Raw genomic sequence first — 19716 nt, forward strand, 5'->3', positions numbered from 1 at the left:
ACGGAGTAGCGAGTCACACACACACACACACACACACACACACACACACGCACACACACACACATACACACACCAAACGACAACAAAAATACTAAAATGTCTCAAAATACACAAAACAAAATGACAACAGGAAGGCACAAATCTACACTAAAAATGATACAAAAATACACAAACTGACTCCAGAATCACACTACAATGGCAACAAAAAACAATAGTTATACAAAAAATGCACAAAAAAACAAATGAAAGATACAAAAATACATATAATGACGTAAACTAAAGAATATTAATACAAAAAGTACACAAAACGACAACAGAAATGCACAAAAATATACAAAAAGGCTCCAAAAACACAAAAAAATAGCTCCAAAAAACATACATTATACACAAAATATGAAAATGACAAAATGCACAAAACTAAGTATTTATACAAAAAATACACAAAATGACAACAAAAATGCACAAAGCTCCACAAAAAAAGACACAAAAATACACAAAATGACTCCAGAATCACACAATAGCAACAAAAAACAATAATTATACAAAAAAATTCACAAAAACACAACAGAAAGATACAAAAATACACATAATGATTCCGAGAAACATACACTACAGAAAAATACACCAAATGAAAAAAATATAAAAATGAGTAAAAAAAACAAAAAACAAACTTATGATGCCCATGTCGCATAGAATTAAACCAGGGAAATCGCACATGCTATTTTACTTTGCATCTGCAAATAAACCCCTTTATAACACTACAGAGTACAGAATATGTACATCTCTTTGTACATTCAACCTTCAAACACATACTTGTTTGGCCATAATTGACAACTCTACTGAAGCTCCCACTATATGAATAAATACTTCCGACGGGCACTGTGCTAGTTGCTTTAATTAACAAAAACATGCACAAAACAATGAAACATTATTGCTTAATTAACATATAATCCAAATGATGATCATGATTTTTTAAACGGTTTCACTTCCCCTTTAAAGTGCTTAGAGAAGTTGGTGTGAACAAACGTAATGTTGTTCAAATATTGTCATGTGTTGAGAACAGGAATCCTGAGAAAACACTGTGGGGTAAAAGTAAGTCATGTTTGTGGTGGTAAGAAAGCAGCCGATACAAAGCCACACAGGTGTTTCTCATACAGGGTCAAATTTTTGTCTCTAATTTTGTGGCCCCTGTTGTTTTCAGAGACATTTTTTGTTTCTCCGTCTCCCTCCTTTCTTTGTTCTTCTGTCCGGGTTTTGGGGTTTTGACAGGTTCTTCAGAAGCTCTACAAACACAGAAATGTAACATCAGAAACCGACAGTAGCAGCACATTTGTTTTTATTTTTGACTTTGAAATTGGGGGAAATTTAACTGGTTTTTAATATGGTTTTAGAAGCAGAAATTTGTTGATTATGTATCGCCAGAAAAAAATCCATGTCAGCTAGTTCACCCTCTCGTCACCAGTCTCCAAAACATTTTCTACAGCAAAGCCAAAATTTATGGAAACAATATATTGATTATATTAATTAATTTTATTTCTAATGATCAATATACCCTCATAGTGATTTGATAATCTTTTTCACATCAGGTTCATGCAGACACCAGAATCTTTTATTGAACTAATTTTCTTCATTTTTTTCAAAAAATGTCAGGAAAACACTAATAAATGGATTCTATTCTTTAGATGCTGCAGACACAATAGAGTTGAGTTGAGTATGCCGACAGCTAGAAGCTGAATAAAACTAAATATGGATATCGTTTGTTAGTTTTTATAGTAACACAAAAACATTTTGTTGGTGAGATTCCAAGGCAAAATGAACAAACAGTAACACTTAGAGTTACTTACTGAGAACTGAAAGGTTAGTGGAGCATTACACTAGGTGTTGGGTTTTTGTTACCTGTCAGCTTAGCAGGACTCTGGCTGTAGTTGGTTAAAAGAGACACATATTTCTGAGCTCCAGTGTCTTCATCTCCTGAAGGTAAATAAAACCACACACACTGACCTCACATGTTTCCGCGGTTAGTTTCTCGATTAGCTTGCTCATGTTCTTATCATCACGTCACTGAAATGCTTTCATCCAGAACCAACGCTCTACGTTACACGTTGTCTGGACAATGTTTTAAAGATGTGAGGACTCTTTGAAGTGCTGATGATGGATGCTAACACTCACGGCATGCTCGTAGGAGGACGTAGAACTGCCGCTCCACCAGAACGCTGCTGGCCAGAGCCAAACAGTTGGGCAGGGCCTGCAGGTTGATCACTTTACCGCTGCTGTCCATCACGCCCACACGCTCTGCAGGGAGACAAGCGAAGACACTGGTTTCTATAGACTAAATAAATGGCCTAGAAAAAAGCAGATTACATATTTTTTTTAAAAAGGGTTAAGGCTCAAACATTCTAAAGTGTACTTCTGTGAAGCAGAGTCCGCTGGGCCAATTAACGGCAAAGCTCCGATTTTACTACCACGCAGAGTTCTCCGCATACTTGGTGTCACACAAAACACTGCCCGGCTTTGTATCGACCCGCACTCAATGTAACACCGACCTGCATTTCACCCGCCTGGTGGAACAGAGCACGTGAGATGAACACAAGCTTAAAGAGAGACTGGCAGACGAGCTACAAACGTACCGACACCTTCCAGGAGTGATATAAAATAATAATGCATTGGATTTTATATAGCACATTAACATAGACACTCAAAGCGCTTTACAGAATTATGGCATTATTCTTTCACGCCACACTTAGTAGTGGTAAGCTACTATTGAAGCCACAGTTGCTCTGGGGCAGACTGATGGAAGTGAGGCTGCCAAAGTGCACCATCAGCCCCTCCGACCACCACCAACACTCACTCACTACATTCATACTAGGCAATGTCGGTGAAGTGTCTTGCCCAGTGGTCTCCCATCCAACTACTAACCAGACCCAGACCTGCTTAGCTTCTGAGATCTCATGAGATTGGGCAATGACAGGCGGGTATGGCCACAAGGATTACAGAGAAACGTTAAGGATTGTGGGAAAAGTAGGATTTTAATGGAAACTACTATGCAGCAGTGGGCCCGATTATGTAACCTTAAAGGTGTGCGGACAGTCGGCATGGAGTCCGTTGGGCGTGGAGTCCGCCCGAGTATGTTTGAACCTTCAACCACCTACTTTTACTGGTAGTTTTTATTTATTTCACTCCGAAGAGATAAAATACTCAAAGTTCTTTCTTTAACATATCAGTCTGTAGATATGACTGGGTTGTATTTGGAACGTTACTGAACCCCCGCCAGATCGCTGTTCACCTTTCACACCCTCCGCATTATTGTGATCTGATTAGCGAGTGGGTGCCCTTTATGGATTAAAACCCATAAAGTGTTTTGCTATTGGCTGAGTTTTGTGATGTTTTGGTGGCTTCGTACATCACAAACTAGCACTGTTGGCTCCGCCCCTCCTATAAAAACTAACACCTGTGGACTCTGTAATCTGTGGTGAGGACTGAGTTCATTGTGAATAGAGAGCTACAGTAAGTATTGAGTAGGTTGTTAGCATTGCATAGATTGTTCTTTGGATATTTGATAGTATAGACTGTGTGTGTCTTAACTATTCCTGAAGCCATTTTTTTAAACTTCCAGCCTGGATGCACATCAGCCATAGCCAGAGGTTTAGACACTCTTTAAACAACCAACCCTGCTGACATTGGACGGCAGCTGAAAGTAAAGCAAAAGCACCTCCACAACACCTTTAATCTCCATTCTAACACTCATTTAGAACTTCTGGAGCTTACCTCAACCATAACAATGATCAAGTTCTTGGTACCTTTAGAATCCAACCCGCTCTTCTCCTTCAGGTGATGGATGAAGTTGATGAGCCGGCAGTTCAAATTGAGCAGTTCCATCCTGCCCTCTGTCAGGACAGGACAAACATCATGAAGTCAGATAAAAAAAGAGTTGTTCGATCACTACGAACCGTACAAACCTCCAAACAGGATGGTGACAAACATCTTAGTAGTTCCTCTGCTGCGTTTACCACCGACTGTTTACTCCAGGAGCATTGGAACAACATGAGAGAAATCAATGTTTTTGTCTGGGTTCTCTTTGTAGATCAGCACTCAGCGCACAGACACACACACACCCACACACACACACAGAACACCCTCTTAAATGAGAAGACAAAGAAGTGCTGGGACGTGTCTCCTTGGAGCTTTCAAATGCAGCGCTCTGGACTTCACAACTGTTTGTTGGACAGAGATTACGAGGCCGGACTGTGAATATAAAGAGGTTTAGAAGTTTCCACTTCTGCACCATTAAGTACCTTCCATCGCTTTTAAAGAAAAGAAGGAATGTTCTTGACATCCAAAACATTTTTCTCATCCTCTTACCAAGATAAAGAGTGCCTGACAGAAGTTTCTTTATTATTCATGGTCCCATTATCTAAAGGTCTGAAAAATACTAAATATCCTCACAGCAGAGAACTAAGACCAAAGTCCTCCTGAGGAAAACTTTTAAAAAAAAGACAAAGATCCTGTAACCTGAGGGAATTGCGATAAACGCTGGGAAAAATAAAGAAATCCAAAGGCAAGGTTATATTGCTATTCAATCCCCTGTGAAACCTTACTGTAATGAAAGAACATCTACAGTTCATCAGCCTGTGTCAATCTTGTAGAGTGGTCATTGTACTTAAACTTAAATGCTTAATTCAAATATTATATTTGTGCAAAACTGTCTAACATGTTCAATAATCAGTCCCTTTCTCTTGCTTAAAAAGAAACAGCACCTGAGGATGCTATAATTTACCTTTGGTTATACAGTTTTCTGAACAAAGATTGCCATAAGATGATGTTTCTCCTTCACTGTCAAATTACAAGGCTTGAATTTTTCCCACGCTGCTACTTTATTGTAAAGTCAGCAATTGGTGCACATTGTTTACTGTGGCCCAATCTTTGACAAAAAGATAAACCCTTCGAACTTTCCAGTCCTCTTGCCAAGAAACTTCCACCAGCTTTAGTTTTTTTTCCACTCTCTTCGGCATTCACTTTTACTTCCTACCCTTTTGATAATAAATGATTGAAAGTTGTTTCACTGAAGATTGTCAGTATTTTGCATGTAAAAATAAATGTAAAACAAAAAACATTTTGGGATTTTAGACTGAGTCATTACTAAGACCGAGACAAGCCAAGACCAAGACGCGAGAATAAAACTAGTTTAAAAACAAGGTTGGACAGTTAAAGAGCATTTTGAATACATTTGAGTGACAAAAACCAAGTGTCAACAATGCTTTCAATGCACAACAAGCATAAATCTTAAATCTTGCCAACAAAAAAAGATCCTTGTATGAATTTAAAAGCCACTAATAACTCCATGAATGATCTTAACGTCTGAAAGTAAGATATTTATTTGGCAGGTGAATGAGACACAAAGTAAGTGTTCAGAGCTATTTCTGACTAGAAATAAAATGGACTGATGTTCAAGTTCAAGTGAAACATATGGAAAAAATTTCCCAATTTGGCAGAACAGTCAGTGAGCTGATGTTAAATGTTTGAAGTCATATTACACTATTTTTAGGGCTGGGCGGTATACCAGTTCATATCGTATATATTTTCGTCATGATGTGAATTTTCAATATACCGCCGTACCGGTGTAAGCGATTGGACAACTTTCGGAACGCTACACTGCGCCATGTTTCAGACCGGACTCTTTTCAATATTGCACTTCTAAATAGGAAGGTAAACAGTAGCGCTCTGGTGTAAGTTGCGGTGTAAATGGATAAGAAAGACACAATTGAAATCTCTGAAGCTACACGTGCGGATACCTCTGCAACACTCACGGACACGGAGGCACAGTTAGCTTAGCGTGTTGGCAGTTCAGCAGTAATACACAAAAAAAGAGAGCAATGCATCGCAATTTGAAATTCTTATTGCAAACAAAACGCTACCTTATTTACCAAAAGAAACCACCACACCACTCAGTATGCATTTAAAGCTAGAAATCAAGCTAATGCTAAAGCTAAGCTAGTGCGGCAAAGAGCCATTGGGCTGCTGTTGCAAACTTGTTTTACTATTAGTGGAATTATTCTACAATATTCACTCATCATGACAGTAAAATAGACCATCCTAAGTCAATCTACTGCAGTAATTCCTCTCAACCAGTAGAAAATGCTGTGAACACCTGATTATGCATGAGAAAAAAAATACTGTTAGAATTTTGAAAAAGTACCGTGATATACATTTTTGGTCATACTGCCCAGCCCTAACTATTATCTAATCAAAATCCCAAGTCTGGTCAGTCAGAGACAGAGAAAAGATCAATTACAAATGCTTCAAGACCTTCAAAAAACCAAGACTGGTCTTGAATACTACAACACTAATATTTACAACAGAATAAATCACTTTGAAGGTAAAAAAAAAATCCATTGTAATTTACCAACATGCCCAAACTCATTAGAGCAAGCAAAAAGCATCTCATGTCATGACAAAAAGCATGTCACAGCTCACGTTCCTAGCTCTGCTAATCAGCTTCACTTATCTGTCCTGTGACTACCATCTGCAACTCATCATGTCATCGCCCTGAGGTGTATTTAGGCTGTGTTCTTCAAGTGGGAATCTCCCCGTTTGTCTGCATTCTTCCTTGGTTTCCGTCCTCTTGGTTATGACTCTACTTTGGCCTTTTTGTACTGGTGCTGATGGACCCTTTGTCTACCAAAACCAGGCTACATAGATCAGGTAAACCTCCAGCATGCTTATTGACTACTTATTGGCCATCATTGTTCAGTGGCTGACTGCAAGAAGACCAAGAAGACCTTTGAAACATAAGAGCATTTATTTATCAAAATACCATCAGTAGATACTAAAACACTTCATAAAAGAAGACTTTAAGCCTCTGTACAAGCAAAACAGTGCAGTAGTGATTAGTTTAATCAACTATGATGCAGACAAACCTTTGAGCAAAGCAATAAAAATGTGATGCAATACAACTGTTTAACTCAACAAAAGCATCCTTTGTCTGAGGTTGTTTCATATTAACATCATTGGTGTGATGCATGCATGCGTTATGTGGGTTGTATCCTACGTTTCTTTTGTCCTGGTAACGTTGAGAAGCACTAAAGTGCGCACTTCAATTTCGATACCCTGGCAGAATTAGCTACGCTTCTCAAAAGGAGAAGAATACTAAACAAAAGTGTAATAATTAAGAATTCAAACTTTTGTCAGGATGTAAGATGTAAATCTTTGAGTACAACTGTAGGTCAACTTTATCTGTGTGTAATTACAACATGGTTAAAACCATCAGAAAACGTGTATGTTGGCATTATTGTGACTGGCCGGGTGCTGCTTCAGTGTTATGATAATGCTGGGATTATTGCTGGAACGGTTCAGTGCTGCTACAGTTGTGCTAGTGTGGAGATATATTTATATGTCAGTGCATGGATTTATTCTGTAAATTAATATAACATTTTGGTTCCTTTGGATCTTTCAGCCTGTTTAATGATTTGAGTATTCTAAAGAGACAAACAACTTGGGAAAGGAAGGAATAAAGTAAAGTAAAGACTGTTACAGCACAGTTTAGAAAAACAGGAACCCATATGAAACATTGAAACTATGGTGCTCTCATTCTCCAAATTTCTAAAAAAAAAAAAGTGCAGTTTTTCAAGACAGCAAGTTTCATGAATCACTCTGACCTTAATGGCCTGCTGTTTGTTTGCAGTGTTTTTACTTCCAGCTCATCCCGAGGTGGTGATGACATGAGACCCCTAGATGATTCAGCAGACCCTCTGTGTCAGGACACCTTCAACAGTTCCCCAAAGCAACTCTTCCTGGTCTGCTTGTTGATGAGCGAGGTTAGACTCGGTTTGCTCTTTTCCTCTGGGTCTTCAGATACAGCATGTTCCTGGGTTGTGCACAGTGCATGGTAATCATTAGAGCTGTGATGCTGTTTGATGGTCTGCAGTGAACAGTGTCCCATTTTGGGGCAGTGGGGAACAATGACTGTCAGAGGGAAATTTGATACCCCAACCAAACTGCCCCCAACGGACGGTACATGAGATGAACAGTGGCAGGCGCTCTCACAGCTGTTGCTGCTGCTGTGATCATTGAAGGCATCGAGGCTGAGGCTATGTGCCGTGAGTCTGATGGAGTCTGTGATGCTAATGTGAGCAGAGCTTCTCATACTGCTACCACTATGAAAAACCTCCTGACGGCCCAGGATGTGGCGCCGGATGATCTTGCGAAAGGTTTGTCTAAACTCGTGAATGCGATACGCATAGATGAAAGGGTTCACCACAGAGTTGGCGTGGGTTAGGATGATGGCTATGTTGAGGATCCAGGGTGGAGCATGAGGGCAGTGTTGGCAGAAGAGCGTGAAGCAGTTGATGATGTGCAGAGGTAGCCAGCAGAACGCAAACAGACCCACGATGATGGCCAGAGACTTGGCGGCCTGGATCTCCTTCTGCAGTGTGGATCTTGACTTCCCTCCGTGAATCGCCTTCATGTCCATCAGTTTGAGCTGGTGGCGAGCTGCCATGAAGATGCATAGGTAGATGGCTAGCATCAGCAGCAGGGGGATTAGCACACAGGCAAAGAAGTTGAAGTAGACCATGTAGTCCATGGCCACAACCTCCTCAAACAGGCACTGCATCAGACCGGGCAGGCAGGTACCGTTTATGCTGCTGGGCAGCTTGTGCCAGCCCATCATAGGAGTCAGTCCGATAAAGATGGACAAAACCCAGCAGATGGCGATGATTCCACGTGCCCTCTCACCGGTCACCAAACTGTTGTACCTGCAGAGGAGATGAGCATCAGTTTTGTAAGTGCTTTTAGACTATCATGGTTCAGGTGAGTCTCAACCTTCAGGATGTTTAGTGAACCAGCCAGTGTTTACACTTCTTCAAGTTAAAACCCATTGTTACGACTCTCTACTGGACCTAACTCCAGAGCTTCTTAGGGGAGGGGGCCACAACATTAATAGGATATAAAACACAAATTATTGTGGAAAAGGACCTGAAAATTATCAACAGAAACATAAGTAACTCAAAGAAAACAAGGAACTGGAGACCCTGGCCAAACTGAACAAAAGTAGGGGGGCGGTAGCCAACCCGATACAGAGCAGTCACAACCAGCATCCACCCTTTAAACTACAAAAAACAACAATACACTGAGCCCATATCTAAATGAATACAAAAACAGGACTACCAGTAATCTCCAGTGCAAACTAAATAACAAACTTACAAAATGTCTAGCAGGGAGCAGGAAAACATCTCCTCACATCTGCTGCTGGTCAATGTTGTGCCTCTTTTCTTCTGGTCCTCTCAGCCCTTTTATACACTTCATCCCTCCTCTCCACCTGACTGCTCAATCAGGTGTTTTAGGTGAGAAAGGAAAGAGGAAGGGCAAACTATGAGGCCAAGAGGCACCAGCCATAACACCAAAAAGGTTTTACCTTAATGTTTCATTTTTTATGTTCCTGGTTGTTGTTTTATCTTCCTGATTGCATTTTATAGCAAGTGATACGCCTCGGAATCCTGTTTTTTTTTTTTTGTTTTTTTTAAAAGCAACATGAAACTTTGAAACAAAACCACAGTTATAGTCGGTTCTACCTCTGGATCTACAATATTGGTGTGCAATGTTCAAGGAAAGATGAACAAAGATTGGTTTGTGATGATTTAGATGATTGTATGGATTTAGGAGTGATGATGTCTTATTAAGTGACACAAGGACCACGTAGGTGGATTCTTGCTGGCTTTACAAACGTGTTGAAGCAGTACAGTCGGCTATCGGGATACAAAATGAAATGCACCTTAATGCTCAGTTCTCCCTTAAATTTTGAAATGAAAATTAAGAATATCTGGTTCCTTCTTGTCATATGCAATTTGGTGTATGATGTTTTAGGCAGGAAAGGAGGAACAAAAGACAGTTCAAAATAAAATGCATTTTTCTGGGTGGTCATGCTTTTGGAATTATGTGGATTTTTTTTTTTTTTTAATGCCTATGCCATTGATTCAGTGGTGCCGCTCTGGCATGAATAATTGTGTAGAATAGTTGAATTGCTTCATGAAAACCTTCCACATCCACCCAAAGGATAAAATGAGGTGGACAAACATCCTCTGTGAGGACTCCTCAAAAGTCTATTTTCAGCACAGCCAGCAGTACAGTGTGGGAGAGCAGCTGAGACGTTTAGCTCGTTTCTATCACATTCTTCAAATGTTAAAGGGCAAAAGGTCAACAAAGACAAAACAAATCCACGGATGTGACGAACAAACATAGAGAAGGGTGTGTGAAAACAGAGAGGTGAATGATTCAACTCCTCTGAAGGCCTGGCACCTCTGTGAACAGCCTGGTATAATTTAAGGACAAATAAATCCCAAAGTCTGACTTGTAATGTAAGATCATGTTCACAGGGTTAGCAGGAGGTTAGAGAAAGTCTGAACGAGCATTTACAGAAATCTCTGTGAGTCGCTCTAAGGGGATTTGCTCGAGGCCTCGAGGGGAACACATTTTCTGGACACACGTCTTTAACCGAGACTCTGGGTCAAAGGTGGTGTCTTTTTTATGATTGGCAGAGATGACTTATGAGGCATCACTGTGGGACCTCCACTGCCTGGAGCTCAGAGTCTGATTTAAAAAAACACAAGAAGACAACATGAAATACGGCACACTACAGATGTTGTTCTGCCTCAATCGGAAGCCGTTTACCTCCCAGCTTGTTTTCTAAAACTGAAACTCCGTCCACGGTTGGACATTTGGCTAAAACCAGGGATGCATACACAGAACTGGACACAATCTTGAGTTACCTGAGTTTCTCAGCATTCAGTGCTGACACTGCGTCCCAACCCAGACAGCACACAAATGTTGCGCCAATGTTGGCACGACCCATATAGCTCCATCGCCCCAATGTTGCAGGGAAAGCGTTTACTCAAAAGCAATATGTCGCAGAGATGTCGGCATTTATTCAAAAATGACCACCAGAAGACGTCTGAACGACCCATTGAGCAAACCGACGTTGAAGTGATGTGATGGTACAACATTGAGAAGATGTCTTTGGTGGGTGCAGAGTAAAAGTTTTTACGGACATCATCTGGACTTCCAAAAAAGACGTAATTAAAAAAAAAAGGCCAAGGTTGGATTCAAACCCCTGACCCTATGCTTTCATGGGTGCTTCCTTAACCGTTGCACCACCGTGGCATATGGCCAATTCACATTCGCACGATTTAGGTTTATTAACATTGTAGAATAAAGCCAAATGTGAATCCTTTTACCAACATAACTTTTCAAAGGTACATCGTCAATTAGAATTAACCTGAAAAAAACGTCTTCTCAACATCGTTTAAACATCGGCTTGATCAGTTGGAATTAAGACTTGACAATAACATTAATTCTTAAAAACATTTACAAGTAATATATGAATGTTACTGAAATACAACTGGCTATGTATATTGACTGTAGATAATACTGACTAATGATTTGTAATATTTTGCACTGTGAATTCCACGGTGGCACAATTGTAAAGGAAGCGCGCCTGAAAGCATAGGGTCCGGGGTTTGAATCCAACCTTAGTCTTTTTATTACGTCTTTTTTGGACGTCCAGACAATGTCTGTAAAAACTTTCACTCTGCACCAGAGACAACTTCTCAACGTCGGACCCTCACGTCACTTCAACGTCTGTTTGCTTAGTGCAGGGGTGTCGAACTCCAGTCCTCGAGGGCCGGATTCCTCAGACTTTTAGATGTGTCCCTGCTCCAACACACCTGAATCAAATGAATGGCTCGTTATCATGCTTCTGCAGAGCTTGATCACAACACATTGGTCTCCACCAGTAGTGGACACATCTAAAAGTCTCAGGAATCCGGCCCTCGAGGAGGAGCTTGACTCATGTGGCTTAGTGGGTCGTTCAGACGTCGTGTGGTGGTCATTTTTGAGTTAATGCCGACATCTCGTCTACATATTGCCAATGAGCAAACGCTCTCCCTGCTACATCAAGGCGATAGAACTACATGGCTTGGGCCAACACTGGCTCAACGTTTGTGTGCTGTCTGGGAATGTGGCTTGATTAGATATGAAGATATAGGAAAGGTTTAGTAGCAACTGTAAAACAAATCAGCTCTCAATAAACTATGGGACAATCTTTCAACCCTAGTCATCACTTACCTAAGTGGGATCTGAATGGCGATGTAGCGATCGATGGCGATAGCCAGCAGGCTGAAGATGGAGCTCTGCGTGAGAATCAGCACGAAGCAGGCGATGAACAGGCAGCCGTAGAAGTTGGAGCAGAAGCCAGTGCTTATTGCGATGGCAAAGGGAATGGCCAGGACGCCTACAGCAATGTCGGCCACTGCCAGGGACACCACAAAGAAGTTGGTAATGGTCTGCAGGTTGCTGTTCAGGCACACAGCCCAGCAGACCAGCACATTGCCCAGCACGGAGAAAATGGCGATCAGCAGCTCCAGAATTATGTACGGGACTTCGGCTGGGTTTTCCAGCATGGTGAGGCAAACAGCGAGGTCACTGGTGAAGAAGGAGGAAACCTCGCCTCAACGTCCATATCTGCAGCTCGGCAGTCGCTGCGGTCAGCCTCCACGACTTCAGAAACATCCACAGATTCCCTCAAACTGCAGCAGATTCAGATTCCAAGGCTAAAACAAGCTGGAGTGCAGACGGAGCCACGGAACTGACCTCTCCCTTAGCAATTTTTCCCTGTGAACTCCACAGAGGACTGAGATGACCGCAGCATCAGACACTGTAGATCAAGACGAGCAGAAGTGAAAAAAGAGAAGCCAACGACAAAGGAGAAAGTACAGTAGAATAAACTAGAAGTGAAACGTTTGGTTACTTATATCACGCTTTAAGCAGAAAAACCAACTCATGTCACTTCCATAAACATCAGCAACTTTGGTAAATTATAAGATCTCATGAAAACTGGTTGAAAGAAATTGGACGAGTATGAGATAAAACATTTATAGATGTAAATGCCAAGTTGCACTCTGAGAATCTGCACAGCTTTCAGTCACAAACTTGTGGAAAAGAACTGTATGAAGTTTTTGGAAGTTCTTCTATTTTACTATTTGCAATATGATGCAGTGAGCCACATAATGGGATGTAACCTGTCGCGATCCTTGCCAGGTTCCCCTTAGCTTTGTAAAGAGGAACTTCCTTTTTACGGAAGTCACTTTTTAAAAAATGTCTTTCTTTATTACTATTCTAAAATATGTGATTGCATATTTTATGTGTTTTGTCCCTTATCTACGGTGGCTGGGAAGTGTCAGGTGAATGCATTTACAGAAACGAACACAAATGCAAACAGGTCACAACACGAATGCAAAATGGCTACAACGGAAGTGTTTCCGACGGACCGGTATTACAGTCGGACACGTTACTGGCGGATGTTTTTAACCCACCAGAACAGTTAAGAACAAGAAGAAGACATCGAAACGTGTATGAAAGTAAGTGAAAGTTGATTATATTTTTCATTATCAGGCTATCATATCATAATACCCGTCCGACTGTCCGACTGTATTACCGGTCCGTCGGAAACACTTCCGTTGTGGCCGGTTTGCATTTGTGTTGTGACCTGTTTGCATTTGTGTTCATTTCTGTAAATGCATTCACCTGACACTTCCCAGCCACCGTACTTATCCCCTTTCAGATATTTCCTAAAAATCTCATCAAAATCTATTAGTTTTTGAGTTAGACTGATAAAAAATAAATAAACACAAGCAAAAACAACCACCTCGGCAAAGGTAAAAACTTGTACCCTAGTGTTTTATACAGCGGTTTACTTGTAGAGGTGGTACAACAAGGGTGCAGACTGCTTGTTTTCCTTCTAAACTGCTTTGAGATTGGATGTAACAGGTATTTTTCAGCTGGGATTATTCTCAGTGGCCCTGTGCAGGACTGTTGTACTGCTCCCTTGTGGTCAATCTATTAAACAGAAGCTACTTTTGTACTATTAGACCTGATGAAATGTGCCTCCATCCCTCACGCTGCCTCTTTAGGATATCTTATCATAATTCTTGATAAACAACACACAGTGTCCATTCACAGGCTGAACAAAGCTATAGTTAGAGCGGCTGATATCAGGCTTGGGTTCCCTCAGAGGAGACGCTTGCAGAGGTTAGAAAGCTTTTTCAGATAACAGCTGTGCTGGAGAACATACAGATCTCTGCTTCTCCCTCCGGGCTGGGGATGAGTAAATACAGCAGACTTGTGTTTTTCTTCTCAGCTGACAGCGATCAGGAGGTCATCATGAATCTACTCCATTCACAAGTGCACAACTTTGTCATTAGTTACAGTGAAGGATCACCAGGGACAATAAAGGACTGCCCAGAGATCTCTTTTTTCTCTCCTTGTCCACTTTATTACCACTACACAGTTTACCCTCCTCTATTACTCAGAGTTTATTCACTATTAGGGTCAAATCAGTAGCTGTGAACTGAAAACCTTCCTCGGAGAAGTTGGCTCATGTTAAAATAACTGTTCCTGCAGATTTTATGGCTTCACATTTAGGATTTGAGCATCCCATCAGCTCACAATGATGCTTCATTACCAACAAGGAACTTAGATTTAGGAACATTTTTACCCTCTTACATTTACTTGATAAAAAGATGGTGCAGTTAACAATTGAAATAATGAGAGAAACGTGCAGCAGACTTACAACAACAAAAATCCCATCCAGAAAAGTAATAACATTCAAATTAAATCATCAGATTTTTGCATGAAATGGTAAACAATACACTAACATGTAGTGAAACTAGAGAGTGAAATATATTGATTTACACTCATTGTGATGGTTTTTAATTGATAAACAAAACAGGGATCTTAAACACAAAAAGTCATGCAAACCACTGGACATTAAGAAAAATCAGACTGCGTTGTCCAAACCTTCATCAGTAACTCATGTAGGCCGTAGTCTTCAAACCACACAGAGGTTTTCTTTGTATATTTATGGTTTGAAGAAATTATGTTTGTATTTTATTGTAGTTTGGCAAGAATTAATAAACATATCATGTGCAGTGGTTTGAAATGAAATAGCACAGGTTTAATCAAATCAAACAAAAATCACAAAGTGAATGTATTGTATTCTTGCACGTCATGCAGATTATTAGTATACGTCAGTTTTCCTGTTTTGTTTAGTATTTGTTTTTGTGTATTAATAGATGTCCAAACAGACTAAGGAAGCAGGAAGGAATTGAATACGTATTTCTTCTTCCCACTCCTTTTTGAGCAAACATATTATTCACTGCTACTATAAGTGTACATGGTTCTTATATATTGTTCTATTTGTCCTAGCTCAAAACAAACAAATAAATTAAATTAAAGTAATCAATAACTGCAACTTTACTTTAGTGCATCCCTGACTTCCTACGTTTATGGTGCACCTTAGGCCCAGAAATACCTGGAAATGCTCGGCTCCCAGCTTAGTTAAAAACAAACACAAACACCACTTTTATTGCCTTTTAAAACTTAAGAATTTAAAATCAGTGAGCAGCTGTGGAGTTAACACACAGTGCAGAGGATCTTACCTTCTCTGCAGGTTGAAGAGGAGAAAACATTTTTAAAAAAAAGGTCCAAAGACCAAAATGTGGTCAGCAGGAGCAGCTCCAGGCTCAGGGACTGACACACACACACACACACACACACACACACACCCTTCCTCCACCACTCTGATGAGTCCTCAAGCTCTTCCTTCCAAGAGGCGGAGCAATGATGGTGATGAAGCAGAGGTAAAGCTGTCATCATGGTAAAATAAAAACTATAAAGTAAATAAATGTCTGATCTATGAATTTTCTACATAATTTGAACAATTTGGATCATTTTATCATTAAAAAAAAAGTGCAGAACTTAAACATGTTCTGTTTAAATACAGAGCCGACTGCCTTTCCTTGGATTGAATCTCTAACAAACTGTGCCTCATGCTGTCAAATCAGAGCAAATTGCAGGTGCTCTGTGTCACAAACACATTTATTTTCACATTGATCTTTATTAGTACTGGTTAACTGCTTTTAAAGACCTCTTTTACAGTATTTTGCCTACAGAGGATGGCTTTTATGGTTGTTTTGTGTTCATTTTAATGTCTCTTTTAGTGTGTGTGTGTGTGTGTGTGTGTGTGCGTGTGTCAGTTTGATCATTTATGTGACTAAAATCTCTTTTCTATGACTGTCCAAAACAGCAGCAGGAGAGCTTTTAGTTACATAAAAAAAAACAACCATAAAACCATCATCTGCCGGTAAAATACTGTAAAAGCAGATTATAAAAATATATATGAAAACATTTGCAGGCTGGAGAATCTTCTTCGGCTCATTTAACATCTATAAGTGAGAACAGTGGGTTTATTTTCATAAAAGCTGTAAATGATTCCAGCAGAAGGAAAACACACCAAGACCTTTTCCTCTGATCCTCCTAAACATAAACATATTGTTTGAATAAAGGCAGATTTAAAATAAATAAATAATATTTGCACCAGCATCTTAGCAGCACAACATTTAGGTCAGAGTTTCTCAACTGGTTCAGCTTCAGGACTTGAATGTTCACATTCCTCTGAGGAATGCAAAGCCAGCCGCTCAATTAAAAAGCGCCTTAAAGGAAATGATACATACACACACAACATTTGTCTTCTGATGACCTCAGAATAAATAAAAGCTGAAAAAAAAAAAAAGGTTTAAAGTATATTATTATTATTGCCCCATCAAAATGCCTTGTCAGGAGGAAGAACTTCTATGCATAGGACTGTTTGTGTGGGATATTCAACAGATGCTGACATTTGATTAAAATCTGGGTATTTAGAGGCAAAGTTGGTAAACTCTAAGCTGATAATAGGCTGATCTGACCTCAGCCTGTGTCTAAGTGACATCCTGCTGTCTCCAGCGCTCACCTCCTCCCAACCAACTGGTAGCTTCTTCTGCAGCTTCTACACCACATGTATCAAACTCAAGGTCCGGGGGCTAATTCTGTCCCTTTAGAGCAGTGGCTCCAAAACCTTTTTCTCCAAAGGTACACCAATCTGAATCTGAAGGCACACCTATTGTGCAAAATAGCCTTTATAACTCATGTTACCACTCACATCATGTACAATATCTGTAAATGTGCATCATTATTTACTAATGCCAAATAAAAGACAACTGTATTACTCGTGAAATATTTATTAACAAATAATAAAAAATAAAAATAAAAATGAGGTTTAGAGTTAGCCTCTGTATTAAGAAATGAGTGCATACAAAGTAGAAAATTAAAAAAGAATTATTTTTGTGTCATTGTATATTGCAATAAATGTATGGCTGTCACAAAATCCCACGATACACTAGTGTGCCGCGACACACCGTTTGGGAACCACTGCTTTAGAGCATCAAATTTTGCGCACTCGAGAAAGTAAAAATGATAGAGAAAACATGAAACATTTATAAATGACCAACTAACTCATTTGTAGATATCTCAGCCCCTCTAAACACAAAAAATCTATTTAAATCCCCAGTATTTACAGAGCTCAGTTTTACAGTTATTATATCACATGATGGCAGTCATCTTTAATCTCAAATTGTTGAAAGAATTCAAAATGTTTTACAAATCTGGCAAATTTTCCTGATATTATTCCATGAAATTTTCCCAAATTGTCAAAATCAGGGAAATTTAAGTGAAGATTTTGCAGGGACTGATATTCTCACATACTTTATCATTTATAAAGTATATCATTTATACGTAGAAGTGCAAACAAGGGCACATTAATGAATTTCCTTTTTTCTCCCACCTAAAATCTGTGGCCCACTTAAGCTCAAAAAAGGGTCATATGATGTGTGGCCCTTGAAAAACATGAGTTTGACACCGCTGGTCTACACCATGATTCATGGATCTCTTCCTTGTGTTGTGCATTAATGCTCCACGGACCTTGTTCAGTGAATAATTGGAAAAATCCTCCACTGGTAAATTCTGTGCCCTCCACCAACTCTTCAAATCTCTCTTTTCTTCATGAGCTTTCCCATCATTTCCTCCTCGGAGAAGTTTTGCTACATCAGAATCGTACTCTGTTGTGTTTCAGACCAAGATGATGTCAGGTATCTCACACCCACACACTTGGTCCATTTTTGTTAATTTGGTCATCTAAAAGTTTTTGTCAACTAAATTTTTTAGACTGATAAGTAGATTAATTTTTTTTTTAAAATCACGTCAAATAAAAACCATATGAAAATATATTATTTTTATTGACTAATAAAAGCTGATTGATCACATCAGATCTGTCTGTGTGTACCGGTATTTACAAACACTAATACCATCCAATATCAAATTGAACATTGGTAATTTAATCTTTAAAAAATGCATTAACTCTTATGCTTTACTATATCTGTAACTGGTTTGTCAACTAAAATCTTAAAGGTCCCATATCATGCATTTTTCACTCATCTCCATTTGTTCTAAGAACCCCAAAAACATAGTATTTGAGGTTTATTTTCCCAAACTCGCCTGTTTTCCAGAGTTTTAGCCTCTGAAAAGTGACTTTCTGACCAACTGGCTGTTTTCTGCCTGCTTATGCATATTCATGAGTGGGCGTGTCTATACGCTGACTTGCCTGCATGACTTGCTCTGAGGCAGATCACTGATCACCAAAGTGATTTTCTCTTGCTATCCACACACTATTGTTATTGTTTTCAGCCAAAAAACTGCACATTACAGTAAAACAAATGGATATTTAAGCAGCGATTGTGTGAGTCCGTCTCTGCGCTGTGTGTTCATCCAGTAGCAGCTTCAAACAATCACCGGAGTTTTAAGCTGCTAATTCACTTTCTTCTCCTCCTCATCTTTATTACATACAATAATAGTACATTTAAGGTGATAATCATTTGTTTATCACCTCAACCGTTGCGTTGCATTGGGTCACAAACACGTCAGATTAAGTCAAAGGCAATACATTATCTGCTCCCTGGGTGCCTTCACTGCAGTGTTCACCGTGGAGGCGCGGCACCGGCAGCAGGCACTTCCTGGAGAGGGCGGTTCATACTTCTAGTGACGTCACTAGCATTTTAACCACTCGTTTTTCAGAAGAGGGCAGAGAAGCAGCTCAGAGAGCAGGATTAGTGAGGATTTCTCAAGAGATGCAGGAAGGAAGCCCAAAAATACTTTGGGGGTGTTTTTGATAAGGAATTAACATTGTAACAATGTTAAAAGCTGAAAAAAATTGATTTGCATGATACAGGACCTTAAATGTCATTTAGTTGACTAAAACTAGACTATAACTGAAACAATCCAGATGACTACATTTTGACCAAGTTGCATTTTACTCAAAAGACCTAAATTAAATCAAAACTTATTGTAAAAATTACCACTGACACACATTTATATATATATATATATATATATATATATATATATATATATATATATATATATATATATATATATAAGTGGGACAACACATTGAGTTCACAATATGATATGATAGATAATGGGCTTTTGATAACAATACAATGCAACATTTCAATATTTCGGGAAAAGAAAAAAGTTTATTTAAAAATGTAAGTTAAATACATAACTGTGCTATATACTGTATGTTTCAAACCAATATCTTAACTGGTTTTATTCCTGTTGTCCCTTTTTTAATATACAGTATATTATCAATTTATTTGCCACGTCTTCATTTTCTTTTATAATTCATTCCTGTGAACCATCTAAATCCTGTTATTTTTTTTTTTCCTAAAACTTACAACAATTTTATGTTCTGATACAATCCATCACATAAAGAATAGATTGTTTTTCCAATTAATTATG

General features: G+C 39.3%; 2 protein-coding genes across 4 annotated transcripts; both read right to left on the minus strand.

Moving 5' to 3' along the window:
* Window positions 1-687: 687 nt before the first annotated feature.
* On the minus strand, window positions 688-4081 carry c8h22orf15 (chromosome 8 C22orf15 homolog). 2 transcript variants are annotated; one of them, XM_028457407.1, is made up of 5 exons: window positions 3957-4081; window positions 3798-3884; window positions 2170-2292; window positions 1897-1971; window positions 688-1283 (listed from the first exon to the last, which is right to left on the minus strand). In XM_028457407.1, exons 1-5 carry the CDS (start codon window positions 3979-3981, stop codon window positions 1198-1200), a joined length of 396 nt encoding a protein of 131 aa, XP_028313208.1. In that variant the 5' UTR covers window positions 3982-4081; the 3' UTR covers window positions 688-1197. The 2 variants fall into 2 exon arrangements, with proteins under 2 accessions (XP_028313208.1, XP_028313209.1); XM_028457408.1 differs by lacking the exon at window positions 1897-1971.
* Window positions 3992-15581, minus strand: adora2aa (adenosine A2a receptor a). Of its 2 annotated transcripts, XR_003674795.1 has the most exons (4): window positions 15486-15581; window positions 12115-12703; window positions 7653-8750; window positions 3992-4013 (listed from the first exon to the last, which is right to left on the minus strand). XR_003674795.1 is itself a non-coding variant. In XM_028457406.1 (3 exons), exons 2-3 carry the CDS (start codon window positions 12447-12449, stop codon window positions 7751-7753), a joined length of 1335 nt encoding a protein of 444 aa, XP_028313207.1. In that variant the 5' UTR covers window positions 12450-12703; window positions 15486-15581; the 3' UTR covers window positions 6984-7750. The 2 variants fall into 2 exon arrangements, 1 of the variants encoding a protein (XP_028313207.1); XM_028457406.1 differs by lacking the exon at window positions 3992-4013 and having other exon boundaries at window positions 6984-8750.
* Window positions 15582-19716: the final 4135 nt, after the last annotated feature.

This window comes from Gouania willdenowi, chromosome 9 (genome assembly GCF_900634775.1).
Source record: "Gouania willdenowi chromosome 9, fGouWil2.1, whole genome shotgun sequence".
In the NCBI taxonomy this organism is placed as follows: Eukaryota; Metazoa; Chordata; class Actinopteri; order Blenniiformes; family Gobiesocidae; genus Gouania; species Gouania willdenowi.

What these genes read in the sequence shown, in the direction of transcription:
- c8h22orf15 (XM_028457407.1), bottom strand. Translation starts at nt 3,981, where the DNA reads ATGTTTGTCACCATCCTGTTTGGAG. An exon ending in GAGCGGGTTGGATTCTAAAG is followed by an intron (nt 2,293 to 3,797) that starts GTACCAAGAACT and finishes GTCTCCCTGCAG; the next exon opens with AGCGTGTGGGCGTGATGGAC. An exon ending in CGTCCTCCTACGAGCATGCC is followed by an intron (nt 1,972 to 2,169) that starts GTGAGTGTTAGC and finishes ATTTACCTTCAG; the next exon opens with GAGATGAAGACACTGGAGCT.
- adora2aa (XM_028457406.1), bottom strand. Translation starts at nt 12,449, where the DNA reads ATGCTGGAAAACCCAGCCGAAGTCCCGTACATAATTCTGGAGCTGCTG. An exon ending in GCCATTCAGATCCCACTTAG is followed by an intron (nt 8,751 to 12,114) that starts GTAAGTGATGAC and finishes TCTCCTCTGCAG; the next exon opens with GTACAACAGTTTGGTGACCG.